Below are 17,368 nucleotides of genomic sequence, written 5' to 3'. Positions count from 1 at the left end.
TTAAAACTGAAAAGAATAGCGAAAAAGGCGTAATCTAACAAGCAAAAGATGAAATGTTGAAACTATTAAGGCTTAATAATCATAATAGTAATACGCCTGGCATTGCTTTTTCTATAAATATAACTGTACATCACATCTGAGAATTGGTTTTAAACCATTTTTACTCCGTGCCTCTTAGTGGAAAAAGTTGGGACAGCAATACTGCATGGCTTCTTCATTCGTCCGTAAATATGTATGTTTTTCTTCCATTTTGGATCTACATTTGCAATAAAAGAGACTGTTGTAATTACTACATACTGTTGTTGTTTAGCTAGTAATTTGTCATTAAAGAGCTATTATAATTCTAAGCTTGGTAGTGATGCTGCAATCAAAAACGACCTCTTGGGTTTATCGTTGCAAGCTACGACAGATAGCACTTTCGCTGCCTAGCTAGCACGTCAGTTAGGAATCCACACCGCATTAGCCGCCAGCACCAGGCTGCCTACTGCTATCGACAATATGAGCAGAAGAAATGTGGACTGACTTGCTGCCACCTTGGCACGCTTTTCCAAAACCTTGTGGGTTTTCGACTTTTTATTTCTATCTGAGGGATAGTATTGAAATATTTTTAGTTTGCCAACGCATCTGACAAGGCGAATGGTGTCTTTTGGAAAGGTGAACAAGCTTACTAATTGAAACGCATTCAACACAACAAGTGGGTATAATAGAATAAAAGTATATAACAAACCACAGCAATTCATCCTGAACTGGACCATAAAAACAGGGTAGCGTTGGTGTGGACGGCAGCTTTGAGGCGAGTTCTTCTGGTGTCTTGCTGCTCCAGTACTGGAAGAGACAAAAATTGTAACAAATGGTAAATATCTCAGCATGTCAAACACAGGGAAACATATGCCTTTCAATGTCATTTTTCACGGGAATAATAACAACATTAACATGTGTTTTGGTGTCATGAGCACTTTAAGTGCTAAATATGCTCCACACACTTATGAGACACATTTAAAGCATAAAATGTATAGATACTCACCACTACGTAAGATTAACCACAAACAGATGAAATGGGAGATAGACCTTTAAACTGATCGTCTGGCTAGCACTAGAGGCTAGCAGGCTAAGTCGTGTCTATATAATCCATACGGCTTGATTGCTGGAATTATTAGAAATAAGGACAATAGGCAGTTATTTTTGTTTGTAACTTAGCCTCTATGAACTGTCAACAGACATTCTTAAGACACACACACATAGAACACACTACCGGCCTTCAAAATAAGAGCGTTGTACGATACATCCCGTCTAATTGTGTAAACAAAATAAGTGTAACATAAAAAATAGATTACATTATTACCATAATTGGAATTTCATCAGTGACTTGGACTTCCTTAACCACAAGCACAGCCATTACAGTTTGTTGAGGATTTTGTAGCAATGTGTGCTGAGGCTGACATCTCATTAAAAAAGTTAACAAAGCAAAATTGCCTAATGATGTATTGCATGAATAAATGTAAGGATTTTTGCTTTTAATGAATGGACAAAAATCACACACTCTATGCTGGTAAAATAAGTGTCAGAGTTAAAACAGAGAATTATACAAATTATAATAGAAAAAAATTAATTTGGGGAAACATTTATTTACCATCATATATTATTTGCTTGCAAATTTTGCTGCAATTTTTTAAGGTAGTGTTTCAGTAGGCAAACACAAACATGGTGTGTCCGACGATCGCCAAACAAAGTGCAATATCCAGACAGCACAGAGACGTCAACCGCTAAGAATTGTGGTCTTTTGTAACAGTGGCATGCTGTACTGTATTTTGCCTGTGTTGGACTACTCATATGGATGTAGCGATTATCGGTATTAATGATGAACCACATTAAAACTCCCACCGGTCAGTATTACAATTTCATATTCAAATTATCGTAAAACTGTGACTGATAATCAAAACAGTCTGCAATGTTTACAAAGGGGTACGACACCCCCTAAACAGTAATCCTGACATTGTCTTCCCCAGTTAAAGAACAAGATCTGAAGTTCGGACATATTAAGGACTAGCATAGGATAGTAACTGAAGATAATCAACCTATATAATGCAGAAACAAAAGTCTCAGCGAACAGGGCAAACACTTCCAAAATGATGAGCCATCTCTGTGATAGTTTATCAATAAAGTAGACTCAAGTTAAGTGTTTGCTAACGTTACTAACAGGCCAACGGGGGGTGTACATGATGGGTATATTCCTGCACACGAGCAGAGCAAAATGAGATATTGTTTCTGTGGGTTTTTGTTGTGTATGACCGCTGCTACTTCATTATTGCCTATGCTGCTTTTGAATTTGAGTGCGACAGAAAGACTGACATAGATCCGCTTCATTTGGAGAATAAAAAAACATTTTGGTGGAAACACTGCAGCAGGAGTTTACAGGAGTAAAGTTAGTGTGTGTTTCTGGCAGACCAGAATAATAATCATATAATCATAATAATAATAATAATAATACATTTGTTTTTGGCTTATTTACTGAGTGGACGTGCAGCAGGCAACTGTAATGCTACAGCTGCTACACAAATCTTTGTTAATAGCTTCAGTGTGCATCAGTACTTTTTAAACATTTTGAGCTGATTCAGCAATACGTGATAATAATGATAAACACAATTATTCTGGTCATAATAATTGTGAAATTTTCACATCATTACATCCCTGGTTGGGGCGTATTTATGAACTACTCCTGACTTAGCATGAGTAAGATGTTTTCCATTAAATTTTCTGAGATTTGTAACCAAAAATCAGTGAATTTGCATTTCAGAAGCTAACCTGTGCACACGCAGTCACAGAGGGCAAAAGGAGTTAATCCTAGCATCATTCTGGTGTGGGCCAGCCAAAATGTCCCTGCAATCAAGGTGGGAGTGTCAAGAGTTATGCTGCACAAAAACAGAAAAACAAAAACTGACAGGCAAACACACTCGTACATGCTTGTTAGACATTTGCATTTTGGACATTCCCTGTCATATTTATACAGCGGGGGAGCAAACATTTCATATTTCTACCAGTGATGGCTTGGACACACACACACACACACACACATGCAGAATAAAACATCAAAACATGCATGCGCACACACACACACGTTTAGTTAGTTTGGACGACGTGTAGCAGTGCAGGGAGCAAAGAGTTAATATTTTCTACCAGTTCAGTCTTGTACGCACACACATTCATGCACACACATAAACAGAAACGCACGCACACACACATCCACACAACCCATCACCCCTGATCACACTCAGACTCAAGCGCACACACACACGTGCGCACAGACACACACACACACACACACACAAGCCCATAATTCCCAACAACCCCCCCCCCCCCCACCTCCACCGCTTCCTCCCTGGGCTCAACAACCACCCCCCTCCTCTCCTCCATTCTCCATCTCTGCCCCCCCCACCCCCCCGTCCTCCCACCACCACCACCACCCCCAACAGCCCCACCATCCTCCTCCTCAAACCACCACCAACACCCCCCCCCTCCAGGTCAGGTAATAAGCGAGCCTGAGCCTGTGTGCCTGGGCTCGGCTGTCTGGAGGACATGGAGAGAGAGAAAGAGAGAGAGCGAGAGAGAGAGAAAGAGAGAGAGCGAGAGAGAGAGAGAGAGAGAGAAAGCGAGAGAGACATCTCCCGGGAATTGGCTCATGCAGAATGCTGAGCTATCCGTCGTCGAGAGAATGGAATTTTACCCTCGCTGGTGCTCCCCGGCCGCACCACGCAGCAGGAAACCTACACACAAACACACACAAAGATGCAAAACATGTGCTGCCACATTCACCCCCCCACCCCCCCCCCAAGGTTGGCTTTTGAGGGAATGTCTCTCGGCGGCTTTGAGTAAAGTGACCACTAGCTGGAAGACACACACTCCTTCTTCTTCTCACAGGGAACCATCTAGAAGCCATCATTAACTTAATAGCCGCAGCGTCCACACGGGGGACGGGGCAGCGAGGGCCGCGGCGGCGCTCTGTGAATCCAAACACACGTCGATGTTGGGCCGCTAATGAGTTGCCCCGCAGATTTAGAAACTGCAGCGTTTCCTCTCACTTGTGTCTCAACTTCAAGTGTGGAGGAGACAGTCGTGCTCCTCTTCCTCAAAGCCACAGCTCCATCTATTGGTGTCCCTGTGCAGCGAGGAGGGAGGGGGGGGGCCGATGGCTGAGAGGCGGCCCCAAACTTAAGAGGCGGAATAAACACGCTTTTTTGTGGAACGACATGAGCACAGGAGCAAAAATTGGGATGCGGTCAGATCGACATGCATCATGTACCGCCATGGCATCGACCTACGCTGCAGATAGGCCATGATAGAACCTAACAGCCATTGATAGACAACATAACGGGGGTATACAGCCCATGATAGACAACATAACGGGGGTATACAGCCCATGATAGACAACATAACAGCCCATGATAGACAACATGACGGGGGTATACAGCCCATGATAGACAACATAACAGCCCATGATAGACAACATAACGGGTGTATACAGCCCATGATAGACAACATAACGGGGGTATACAGCCCATGATAGACAACATAACAGCCCATGATAGACAACATAACGGGTGTATACAGCCCATGATAGACAACATAACGGGGGTATACAGCCCATGATAGACAACATAACGGGGGTATACAGCCCATGATAGACAACATAACGGGGCTATACAGCCCATGATAGACAACCTAACAGGGGTATACAGCCCATGATAGACAACATAACGGGTGTATACAACCCATGATAGACAACATAACAGGGGTATACAGCCCATGATAGACAACATAACGGGGGTATACAGCCCATGATAGACAACATAACAGCCCATGATAGACAACATAATGGGGGTATACAGCCCATGATAGACAACATAACGGGGGTATACAGCCCATGATAGACAACATAACGGGGGTATACAGCCCATGATAGACAACATAACAGCCCATGATAGACAACATAACGGGGGTATACAGCCCATGATAGACAACATAACAGCCCATGATAGACAACATAACAGGGGTATACAGCCCATGATAGACAACATAACGGGGGTATACAGCCCATGATAGACAACATAACAGGGGTATACAGCCCATGATAGACAACATAACAGGTGTTAATACAGCAAACATGAATCCAAAGACCCAATGACTGACATGCAACATTTTTACTGAACTCAAACCATGTACTAACATGTACACAAAAGTTATATTTCCCTCCGATATTGTTCACAAATCTGTGTCAGTAAGACGAGCTAAGCCATCCACCTCTCACAGGGGTCAAAATGCTGAGGTTGGCCACAATAAAAGGCCGCTCCAAAATGTGTAGCTTTACTGTAGACTGTAGAAAACCCTGATGATGACTTTCTGAATACAATTTCTACTCATTATTAAAGCCCTGTACACTTCATGCGCCTATTTTCTGTTTATGCCACATTGCTCAAATGTGGACACAAGCTTTAACCATTAGCAAGCTAGCAAGCAACCTAAATAGTCCAATTTATTTACAGTATTCTAAAGTTTAGAAACAGTTTAAAATGGAGTGGGGAAGAAGGACAAAGAAGCCAAAAGCTTACCACTTCCACATGGAATGGGAGGAGAGCTTCTTTTTAACTCTATTGTGTCGAACATGCTATGCGATGTCATGTGTCAGTAATGGATGATTACCTACGTCTATTGGCCAGAATACTACATAGTATTTCACTAATAATATACCATAGTCCTGCAATGGGCTGACGACCAGTCCAGGGTGTACCCCGCTCTTCTTTTCTCCACAAGATGTACATTTACATGCAGTAAACAACTCCAAATGCATATACAGGCATCCCTCACTACAACACGCTTCGATCATCACACTCTCATTCTAGCTGAGTTTTTAAAAAAAATATTAAAAAATTATCAGTTTCGTGGTTCAATATGGTCTATTATTAGTTTTAAAAAAAACATATGCATATTTAAGCAAATTGTATGGATTCTTGGACAAAATTAAGCATTTTTGGTGTGTGTACCTTTAAGAAGCAGGGGCAGGGAAGTGGCGTGCGTGACATCAGCTTGACTGTTAGAAGAGCGCCAGCAACAGTGTAGAGAGTGTCTGACAGCAGCTCCTGTGTGACGGTTGTGTCCATGCGTGGTCTCTGCTAAACGGATTCAAGTGCATGGTGAGTCTCTCCTTGACCACAAACAGATCAAACAAGGTCTACTAAACCAGGTCTATGTGGACCTGACTAACTGGCTCCACCAATGAGTGACCATCATTAGTTCGGCACTCCAACCAAGTACTAGAAAGAGTACCCGGCAGTACTACATAGTTGTGCTGACGTGTAAAATACATTTGCGGGAAGTCTTTATCTTGTCGACCAGTCAAGGCAGGGATGGATCCCAATCCCATTTTCTGTTCCCGTTGAGCCTCGATGGGATCTCCAATCAGAGCAATCCCAGTGTTGCAGATTACCTCCACTGTTCCAATGGGATTAGCAGTCACACGGATTGTAAAGCGCTGTCGGCCTCAGCGGGATTGAAGCGGCACACTGCTGCGGCGGATGTTACACAAGCAGATCTGATCATAGACAATTATTATTATTGCATTAAAACACACACAAGAAGTTGGAATATGGAATATGTGACGAGAAAATGAATAGAAGTTAGCATTTGAGCGAGCTTCTTCCTGCGGGTCTCAGTTTGGTTTGGCAATAAACCGAGGCGGCAGTAGCGCTCTCTTTGGGATTTAGCCTTTCAAAAGTCCTCGTCAGATTCTACTGCCTGCCGCTCCCCCCCTTACATCTCTGCTCCCCCTCTCTACCCCCCCGCCTCCCACCACCCCCACATCACCCCCTTCCCCCGCACTGCTCACTCTGCTGCAGATGTTTTTTTTTTTTGGGGTGGGGGGGAACATGCTCTTTATGGAGGAGCTGTAGCAGCAAAACGGAGCTCACTTGATCGTCTCCTCAGTTGCGGACCTCGTTCAGAGGAGAGTTGCTGGCGACCGCGAGGCGAGGTGAGCCGCAGACGCGAGCGCCTGCCAATAGCGGTGAGACGGAGGGAGGTCACGTGGAGGTGAGGCCAGAAGCTGACGCTGTGTTCCAGTCCTGGTTGGCAAAGCTGAAAGTACCGGTGCAGAAAGACAGCAGAGTTTTCACGTACTGCGTCGTCCTACAGTGACCCATTCGTTCTTTCTGGTCCACTTCAGGTCTGTAGTGGCCTCAGTCTGCGGGGGCAAAGGACTTCAGATTCACTTTGTTGACTTTACAGTACCATTTTGCGGGAGTTACGTTACTGGACCACCAGCAATTACTGATATCAGAGAGTAACTGAGATGCCCATAAATTGTGTAGTTTGGACACATCCGCCTCAGAACCAGTGGTGACCGCTCTAAGACTGCAAAGGAAACTCAGCTTCCCCTAAAATGTCTGCAAAAAAAAAGTGGTGAAATACGTACTGCTGTGCGTACATTTCATAGTCTAAATATGCGCTAGAATGCCTTCATCTTTTCAGAATCATCAACGGTCAATGGGGAAGCGTAGAGTGACTGCACAAAACTGGACAATCATTGGATAAATGCTAGGCTTAGGCATGCCCATCGGATGCTCAGCTTCTCTGGGGTCTATGGGGCAGTGGCCTGGCCCGGACGCTCAGCTTGTGCATGATGATTGGATGATCTGTGTGAGGTGGAACCCTGACTAGCTAAGTGAGCAAAGTTTGATTCTGAGACTTTCCCCATCACCAGTGACTTTGTCTTTGGTAAAAACAACTAGCATTGTGTTACGACAGGGTAACAGATCAATTTCTTAAAAAGGAACAAAGGGTACAATTATATATACTACATAAATAAACACATTCAAAAATGAGCTTCCCTACCCTGAATGACCAGGAGCCGGCAAAGCTCGAAACTGTCCTGCTAGCTTGACGTTGACTTTCTCCAATTTCCGATCAACATTCACAAAAGAAGCGACTACTCAGCTCCAATAATGCTCCACTTCTCTCTTCAATTGCCATTGTTTACTCTCAAGTAATAATAAATGGTAATGTAAGGTGACCCATGATCACAATGGCAATGTTCTTGCTTTCTTAGCACACACTACGGTGCATTCAAGGACCACCGAGCAAAGTGCAAAATCTCAAACAGTGAACAGCGAAGCCTAAAGACATGAGCATGTATGCACATTTTACCTGTATTATCACATGTTTATAAATTATTACAGACAATTTGTGGGGTTCAAAAATGAATGAATTAGCAGGGACGCACTGTTGAGCCTGCATTTGTCATGTCTATTCATTTCACACAGAACCAAGCAAAGTGGGACGTTGAAGTGAGCCACGTAAATAATCAGACGCAATTATCTAAACATGGTAAACACGAGCAGAAATTACTTTCAATACAAAATGGCACAAGAAGTGAGTCTCGAGTGTAGTCTGTGTAATTCTGCAACAATGCTTTTTACACAGAACAGCAGTATTTTGACGAGCTTACGTGAAATACCGATTATATTAGGACTAATAAAAGTAGTAATACTTTACTGAAAGTGAAGCTAACTAAGACCCCAGTGCCAGAGTGCAAACAAAATACACTTTCTTGTCAATTTTTTTTTTCATGTTTCTCTTATTTACCCCAAGCTGGATGTGCTTACATGATTGAAAATATGTTTTTAAATGAAACTGTACTCCTAAAAATCATACTGTTGCATCATAATCATAAGATAGAAGAAGTATTTTGGTGGAGTAATCAAAACAAAATTGTAAAAGGGCGGTCCTAATATGGCTGCCGAGCTGCAATTTCACGTTGAAATGCCTCACTGTTGCCCCTGATGGACTAAAGCGGTATTGCAATTGCACTATTTACGAGCTTACAAAATGTTTCCTGCTCCAAAGTCAGTTTCATGTAATGTAGCGAGGTCATTAGCCTGCCTCCCTGCCGCAGACGTGCCAGATGACAACAGTTTTGTGCAATTTTTTTTTCAGGACACACACACACACACAGAAAGGGAATGATGCAGTCACAGGGAAGAGGCATGTCAGAAAATGCTCAACGAACTCCGACAAGTACGGTTACAATCATGCAGTTTTCAATCATTTATTTTGTCGGAACCTTGTCCAAAGGGGCATAACAGTGACAGTTTACAGTAACAGTTTCACCTTGTTATTTTTTGGCGGATTTTACTATGAAAAATTATCTAAAATGTGCATTTAGCCACTAATAAGTATGTCTAACATACAGTAAAGTCTCGTTATATCGATATCGGTTAAAACGAATTACTACTTATTACAATACTATTTTCATTTCCCGGCAAATTTCTAGTCTTTTATGATATAATTAGCTCCGTTCGTATCGTAGTACGATACACGGTTATTATGATAATCCGGTTACTACGATGCCCTTTTCATCTCCCGCCAGCCAATTTGGTCTGCTTATATCGATACAAAAGCAGCTTAAATCAATCTTTGCTTAAGGATTTCAATACCAAAAAAGAACACGGCGAACGGCTGCTTCCAGTCGACTTTATATTTCACACTTCCACCACCAGAGTGCAGCACACACAGCGGAAAACACCCGTCCCTCGCGCCTACCCCTCCGGGTGGCAACACCTTCCCTATCGATAGTTCCGGGGTGAATTATGTCCCGGTAACCGGTAATCACTACAGCGTAAGTTTATTTTTATTTACTGTAGTACAAAATGTATTGTAGTACAAAAGCATGCTAGATACGCAATCCATCAACTCAAGGAGAAAATTACATGCCATATCAAAGATCCGCCCCCTTTTGATGCAATTCGGATCGGATACATGGATAGTCCGGTTATATCGGTATTTTTTCCGACTCCCGAGAATATCGATATAACGAGACTTTACTGTAATTATAATTTTTTTTAAATAGATGCTAATTCATATTATTGGCATCAATTTAGTGCCCCTTATATGGCTGTGTGGATTTGATGATTTCAAGCTCGTACATTCTACTTTTTAAAACATCTATTTCAATTATTTGTAATAATATGTCGGAGGTCGACACGATATATATTTATAATTTTCACATCACTAATTATGTGAATATAACACTTACATTTTACCTCAATAAATCACATACAATGACTTGTTTTCTTGTTTGGTGTCATGGTTCGCTTCAAAGTGTGCAGTAGAAGTCAACTAACATTTTTAGTGTCTTGATGTCGCACAATATTGTGCAGAAAAATCATTTTCACGAAAGACAGACAATAAAAATAAGAGCACAAACTTGATGTTCAGGAGGGGAAAAGAAAGAAAGAAAGAAAGAAAAAATAGATTGGTGAGCTGCTACCATCCCCCATCTCGTAGGCATGGCAGCAAGCCTCGCACACAAGCGCCTGCACACACACACACACACACAAACTATGCGCACACACACGGTCCATCTCTCCGTGCTACCTGATGTGAGGCAGAGAGAATAATCCAGAAACACAATGAATGTTCCTGTGCTATTCACACAAACAAAAAAAAATCACGTCGCTCTCGCCCTAATTCTCATTAAATCCAACATAAGTTAAAGCGGCTCTAGCTGCTGGTTGAAGGAGGTAAAAAACAGGTAAAGCCACACTAATGTTTCACTCACGCAATCAGAATACACAGAAAAAATATAATTCTTAGCCAAAATGAGCTAGCTATAGCACTTGTAGCACAGTATAGTACACAACAACAGGGGGCAGCAGAGTACCAGACATCTGACCCACAAAATGTTAAGTTTTCACAAAATTAAGCTTTTATTTTTATTTTTTTTTCACTAAAATTAGTAAATTTGTCAAAATGAGAGTTTTAGGTGTAGCCTGGCTTGCTACACAGCAGTATGGCCAATTGCCATCTTTAACAATGTTTAGCAGCCATCTTGGAGCACCGCTAGCCACCACCATAACAGAGCATTTTCTTTCCTCCTACCTCTTTTAACATCAATATTCTTGGACATTCTTCCACAAAATAATTCCTTTGGCATTCACATTCAACCTGATTACACGTAATTAAACACTGCAGCGATTTTGAGGTTTTTCTTTGGGGGAACAAGACAACAATAACAAACCAGTCCAAGATGGCTGCCATGCTTCTACTGTAGCGCCGACTGCATTGACTCGATTCTGTCTCACATGATCAAACTTCTGGCTTGGCCTGGGTCCCTTTGGTCACATTTATTTTCTTTTAAGTCGAGGTGACTAACAGTGCAAAAGGAGTACAGTAAATGAGATGCAGTAACTCAAATCACAAGCAGTAAAAACACGTTTGGTGGCCATTTTGGAGCACTGAACAATGGACTACATCACGTGACACAGCGGAACAAGACTGGTTTATCATCGTGATACTTGGACATACTTACAGAAATTGATTCCATGCAGGGTCATATAGTCGACAAGGTTACACTTAAATATGTAAACGAAACACTGCACAATTTGAACAATCATTTCAGAAAAAAAACACTCCAAGACGGTGGACATGCTACACCTTGCTCACTACTCCCACCGGTGGAACAATATGGTATTACATAAGAAAATAATTGCTCCTGGAGCCTATTCCAGTTGACTTTGGGGGAGAGGCGGGGTACACCCTGGACTGGTTGCCAGTCAAATCAAATAAATATTAATAATATGAATAATTATAATTCATTTATTATTATTATTATGTTATTGTGCTCAGTCGGTTAATTTAATTTAATTCATCAATCTAATTTAAATTCTAAAAGTAATAAAATTATTATTTAATTATAACTATTTAATAACATTTAATGAGAAATTATAAAAATGTAATACAGAATAAATACATATTTTATTTTATTAATAAAATATCTTTAATTGTTGATTTTTCATTCATTAAAATTTATTTAACTAATTTATTGGGATTATGTTTTTTTGTTTGTTTTTTTACATTGTGGCAATTGACTATTTTAATATTTCTTGATGTACATTTTGGGATGGATTTTGAAATAAGTATTTTACAGGTGTACCTAATAAAGTGGCCGCATAGAGTATAAACCGAGATCCTCCTGGCAAAAATATCCCCCATAATGTCGACACAATAAAGGTGGGGAGCGCCACACAAGATTAGGAACACACACACACACACACACACACAATCCTTGTAGTGTGTAACTGGCATGATCCCAAAGATGATCAATACAGCTTCAAACGTTAGCGCGCCCGCTGATTATTGGACGGCGTGAAGCTGCGGCGCTTCAGCAGCCAGGTGCATCATGGGAACGTGCTTGAACGGCAGCCCAGCAGCTCCTGGCAACGTGATGCTGCCGAATCGATGCTGCAGGTGGGCCCGGACATCACATCAAATTGTTGCTCCGGGTTTTTTTTTTTGGTTTTTTTGGTGATTGGCCGGCAAAAAGATGTTGTCTTTGTGGGGCTTGTGGTGAAGGATGGAGGTGAAGAAGGGGTGCAGCCATGTTATAATGAGAGTCAACAGCAGACAGATGCAAATGCGCTGAAGCTATAATTGTGACGATGCTAGGAAACAAAAGGCGAGCGTTCCCTCTTTCCCTTTGCCTCAAACAAGAAAGAAACCCCGAGATGGAACACGTGGATGTGGAAGGAGCGGGAACGATACAAGGGAAAAAAAAGAAGAATCCTAGGCCTTCTTATTTCTTTCTTTTTTTTTTTTTTTTTTTAGCAACGGCATCCTGTGTTCTTGGATGTGTCGTCTCCATGGCAACTGTAACTTGGTGACCTCGTTATTTCTGCCTAATCCCGAGCTGAAAATTATGGTTGCTCCACCCTTTTGCCTGGCTGCCCTGATAACATAATCATTGCAAATGAGGCAGCGGCAATGGAGAGTCCATGAGGAATAAAAACATACGTTTACAGCTATTTATTCTCATATGTAATCATAAAAAATGATTACATATGAGAAATCAGATTGTGTACTTATTTATCAATAATTTATTAATTGTGTGCTATTGGCCTGTACCAGCCGAGTAATTAAATAAAAACATACAGTAACATTTTTTTTCATTATTATACATATATTCTGAATAATATTTTGTACTTACCATTTACATTACATTGACAAATGTACTTGCCAATAATGCCAATAATTTATTTTTATTTCATATTCTCAGTCCTGTGCTAGCTGAATCATTACAATAACAAACATTTACCACACACTTATTTATTAAATAAAAATTTAATATTTGTGTAATTATTTTGTATTATAATCAGTAATATTTTGTATTTAATTGTTAATCATTTATTATTATTTCTTTTTTCTACAGTATATTTATTTTAATTATTATATATTACAATAACTATTTTGGAGGGTAAACATATTTTACCATTAATAATAGAATGAAATAGAATATAAAAATACAGTTACAATTTTAAAAATTATATAATAAATAATATAAGTTTTACCATTTATTTAATATTATTTGTTTCCTCCAGTCCTGCATCAGTTGAGTAATTACAATAAAAACCAAGGTTTAGCACACATTTACAAATAATTTTCAATATTATATATTATAATAATTAATATTAATAATATTTCTGTATGAATAATTGATTATGATTTCCTATAATTTTGTATCAGAGTCCAGCTCCAGCTGAGTAATTGGAATAAGCACTCAGCACTAATTGTCGGTGAGTGTCTGCTAAACTGTATTGATCTCCAATCAGTCATGAGTTTATTAACGAGGGGACTCGGGCCAATTCCGCCGGCGAGGGCGCCAACTTTTGTGTCCCCCCCCCCCCGACATAAGCGCAGTCTTGACGCCCAGACACACACCACACCTGAATTATTGAATCTGTGTTTGATTAGACTGACTTATTGGACTCTGAAAAATTGATGACATTTTTTTTTTGGAGGGGGGGGGGGATAAACATGCAAACTAATAAGAAATCCTCAGTCATGCCTATTCAATAATTCAGCACATTTACATACTATTATTGGCATATCTCATTACCGCAGAGCGAGGCACACTTATATATTCCAAAATTGTATTAGTTGGGTGCTGGCTTGCATAAATTAACATGGCTAATCAAGGACAAAGCTTGTTTCAACTTGCCTGATTCAAAGATATTCTTCAATTGGGAACGCGGGAGGGAAAATATCTGAAATGTTGGAAACATGTTATCATGAAACAAAGTTCATGTTTTGCTTTGTGGAGCACTTTTTTTTAAACCAACTAGGACATTCTTTTCATGGTAGCAATCTCTGGTCACAATAATAATAATAATAATAATAATAAATCATGCCTTGTTGAAGATAATGACTATATTATAATGATTATTATAATGGTGTCCAACTGTACTGCATCACCCTGACAAATCTCTAATATTTTCCTTGTGAATGGAGTCAAACACAATACCAGGGCACTGCTGTTTTTAAGAACCTGCAAAAATATGTATATATAATCGACACACAAAAATATGCAAAAATATTCAGCCAAGCTCTTTGATATAACATGCGTACTCTCCTGTTTTTGAAGACCCACTGCAAAAACACTAATCAAAGATCCTCTATATACCAAGAGCTTTCTGTTGTTTTTGAAGACATACCGCAAAAAACACTAATCAAAGATCCTCTATATACCAAGAGTAGCGTACTCTGTTTTTGAAGACTTATGAAAAAAAAACACTAATCAAAGATCCTCTTTATGCCAAGAGCACTCTGCTGTTTATGAAGACCTATGACAAAAACACTAACCAAAGATCCTCTATATGCCAAGAGCACTCTGCTGTTTTTGAAGACCTACGACAAAACACTAATCAAAGATCCTCTATACAACAAGAGCACGCTGCTGTTTTTGAAGACCTGTGACAAAAAACACTAATCAAAGATCCTCTATATACCAAGAGCACTCTGCTGTTTTTGAAGACATACTGCAAAAAAACCTAATCAAAGATCCTCTGTATAACAGGAACACTCTGCTGTCTACTACTGCAAAAACACTATTCAAAGATAATTTCTTAGACAAGAGCACTCTGCTGTTTTTGAAGATTTACTACAAAAACATAAATCAAAGATCCTCTATATGCCAAGAGCGTCCTGCTGTGTTTGAAGACCTACGACAAAAACACTAATCAAAGATCCTCTATATGCCAAGAGCATGCTGCTGTTTTTGAAGACATACCACAAAAAACACTAATCAAAGATCCTCTATATGCCAAGAGCATGCTGCTGTTTTTGAAGATATACCACAAAAAACACTCTTCAAAGATCCTCTATACGCCAAGAGCACTCTGTCGTTTTTGAAGACCTACGACAAAACACTAATCAAAGATCCTCTATACAACAAGAGCACTCTGCTGTTTTTGAAGACTGAGTACAAAAAAACTAATCAAAGATCCTTTCTATGACAACAGCACTCGAGCGTACTGCTGTTTTTGAAGACCTACTGCAAAAAAAGTCTGAAGTCAACCAATCTTCTATATGACAGGATTACTCTGCTGTTCTGATGCAACTACAACAAAAGCACGAGTCAAAGATCCTCTATATGACAGGAGCACTCTGATGTTTTTAAGGACCTAGTACAAAAAGTCAAAAATCCTATATTAAGGACCTAGTACAAAAAGTCAAAAATCCTATATATATATATATATATATATATATATATATATATATATAGAACGGACAAGAACGGAGCAATCTGATGTTTTTTTCAGTACCATTGCAAAAAGGCTAGTCCCAGATAAATACAGTATTGATATACCTTGGTATTGGTAGTACTTCTTGTACACTCGTGTTGTGTGTACTAATGGAGGATGTTGCATTGGAGTGAAGTCACTGGGTGGATGACACAGATGTTTATATACCATATTCCATGTTTTTTTTCCAAGGAGGCGGGTGTGTGGTTGTTGTTATTACGTTACATATGGAGGATGAACACACAAGCCCCTACGCACACGCAGCCTTTGAGTGACCCCAGGTTGGAAATGACAAGCACATGTGTGGGCGTCCTGCATGTGTCTGCAGGGGACATTGTCATGTTTGGGGAGACGGTTTCCACAGCGACCAGAGCCTTGGAAGATCCGCACTATGCTCATACTTAATATATATACTATATACGTGTGTATATATATATATATATATATTTTTTTTTTTTTTCAGGGACGCTGTCACGGATGGACATATGAGCATGCAGACAGGAGACAGACAGACACAAGGACAGATGTGTGCAGAGGAAAGTCTGCGTAATCCGTCCTAAGAGGCGACTGCGGCGCTCTCAAGAGGATTAACTTGGTCAGATCCTGTTGACTGTATGGAAACTCTCAATTTGGTCACATAGTTGGTCTGGGCTATTGTACGTGAACTCACTCCCCCCCCCTCCAGCTCATTCAACCCCCCCAGCACTGACCTGGATTTGACTGGCTACTGCCCACTGCAGTTTACGCCCACGCAGACTTGGACAGGCACCCAGGTTGCTGTATGGGTCTGCTTAAAGATAGAACACAACAACAATTAATAGCAATCTATAGCAGCAATATCACAATTGACATATTTGTGACAATTACAGAATTTAGCATGTGTACATTCATGTGGAATACTGCATTTTTTTTCATTTTTTGTGTTTAATCTTAGTTCTAAACATGTGAATGCACACGCTGTGAAACTGATAATATAGAAAACAAAAAAAAAGTGCATGAGGGGCAGCGGGAGTAGTGCCCCACCACCTCCAGCAGGATTTTTTCCCAATTTTTAAAACATTTGTATTAGGTATAGTATTAGTGTCACACATACAAAACAAATTCTATGCATGAAATATAAACATTTCTGTTGTGTTATTGTGTGTTTGTTAGTTGTGTGTTGTGTGATTAACAGCTAGAATTGTGGGAAAAAAATGTTAAAAATAAAATAAACTATTTTAGAAGAAGCGTAACGTCAAAATTATTCACAAATTAACTTGTAAGACCTGGCCTGGTTCTATGGTTATCGTCACAAATGGTCTACTTCAAAGCAAAACTTTCTAAATGTTCATCACAGAAAATAAACAAACAGTTGTGAATCTGCATTCGGGGCAGATGGCTTAGTGCCCCACCGAGTGCAGCCAATGGTGCTGTTTTTTTGTTTTTTTTTTGACATAATATATATAATATATTACAGTACAAGGCGGCACGGCGGTCGAGTGGTTAGCGCGCAGACCTCACAGCTAGGAGACCCGAGTTCAATGCCACCCTCGGCCATCTCTGTGTGGCGTTTGCATGTTCTCCCCGTGCATGCGTGGGTTTTCTCCGGGTACTCCGGTTTCCTCCCACATTCCAAAAACATGCTAGGTTAATTAGCGACTCCAAATTGTCCATAGGTATGAATGTGAGTGTGAATGGTTGTTTGTCTATATGTGCCCTGTGATTGGCTGGCCACCAGTCCAGGGTGCACCCCGCCTCTCGCCCAT

The 17,368-nt window shown here is 40.4% G+C and overlaps 1 protein-coding gene across 1 annotated transcript in view; it reads right to left on the bottom strand.

The window, feature by feature from the left end:
* Positions 1-17,368, bottom strand: part of LOC144894885 (uncharacterized) — a 29,056-nt gene that overhangs the window by 4,044 nt on the left and 7,644 nt on the right. Inside the window, exons 5-9 of the mRNA XM_078788421.1 lie at positions 16,334-16,413; positions 6,960-7,125; positions 6,036-6,164; positions 2,803-2,877; positions 728-825 (exon numbers count right to left, since the gene is read on the bottom strand). Coding sequence (XP_078644547.1) covers positions 737-825; positions 2,803-2,877; positions 6,036-6,164; positions 6,960-7,125; positions 16,334-16,413 — 539 coding nt within the window. The 3' untranslated portion in view covers positions 728-736. The remainder of the gene's footprint in view (positions 1-727; positions 826-2,802; positions 2,878-6,035; positions 6,165-6,959; positions 7,126-16,333; positions 16,414-17,368) is intronic.

The sequence above is a fragment of the Doryrhamphus excisus genome, linkage group LG23 (assembly GCF_037039965.1).
Source record: "Doryrhamphus excisus strain RoL-2023G ecotype Guam linkage group LG23, RoL_Dexc_Guam_v1.1, whole genome shotgun sequence".
NCBI lineage: Eukaryota > Metazoa > Chordata > Actinopteri > Syngnathiformes > Syngnathidae > Doryrhamphus > Doryrhamphus excisus.
This window is presented reverse-complemented; position numbering and strand designations above follow the sequence as displayed.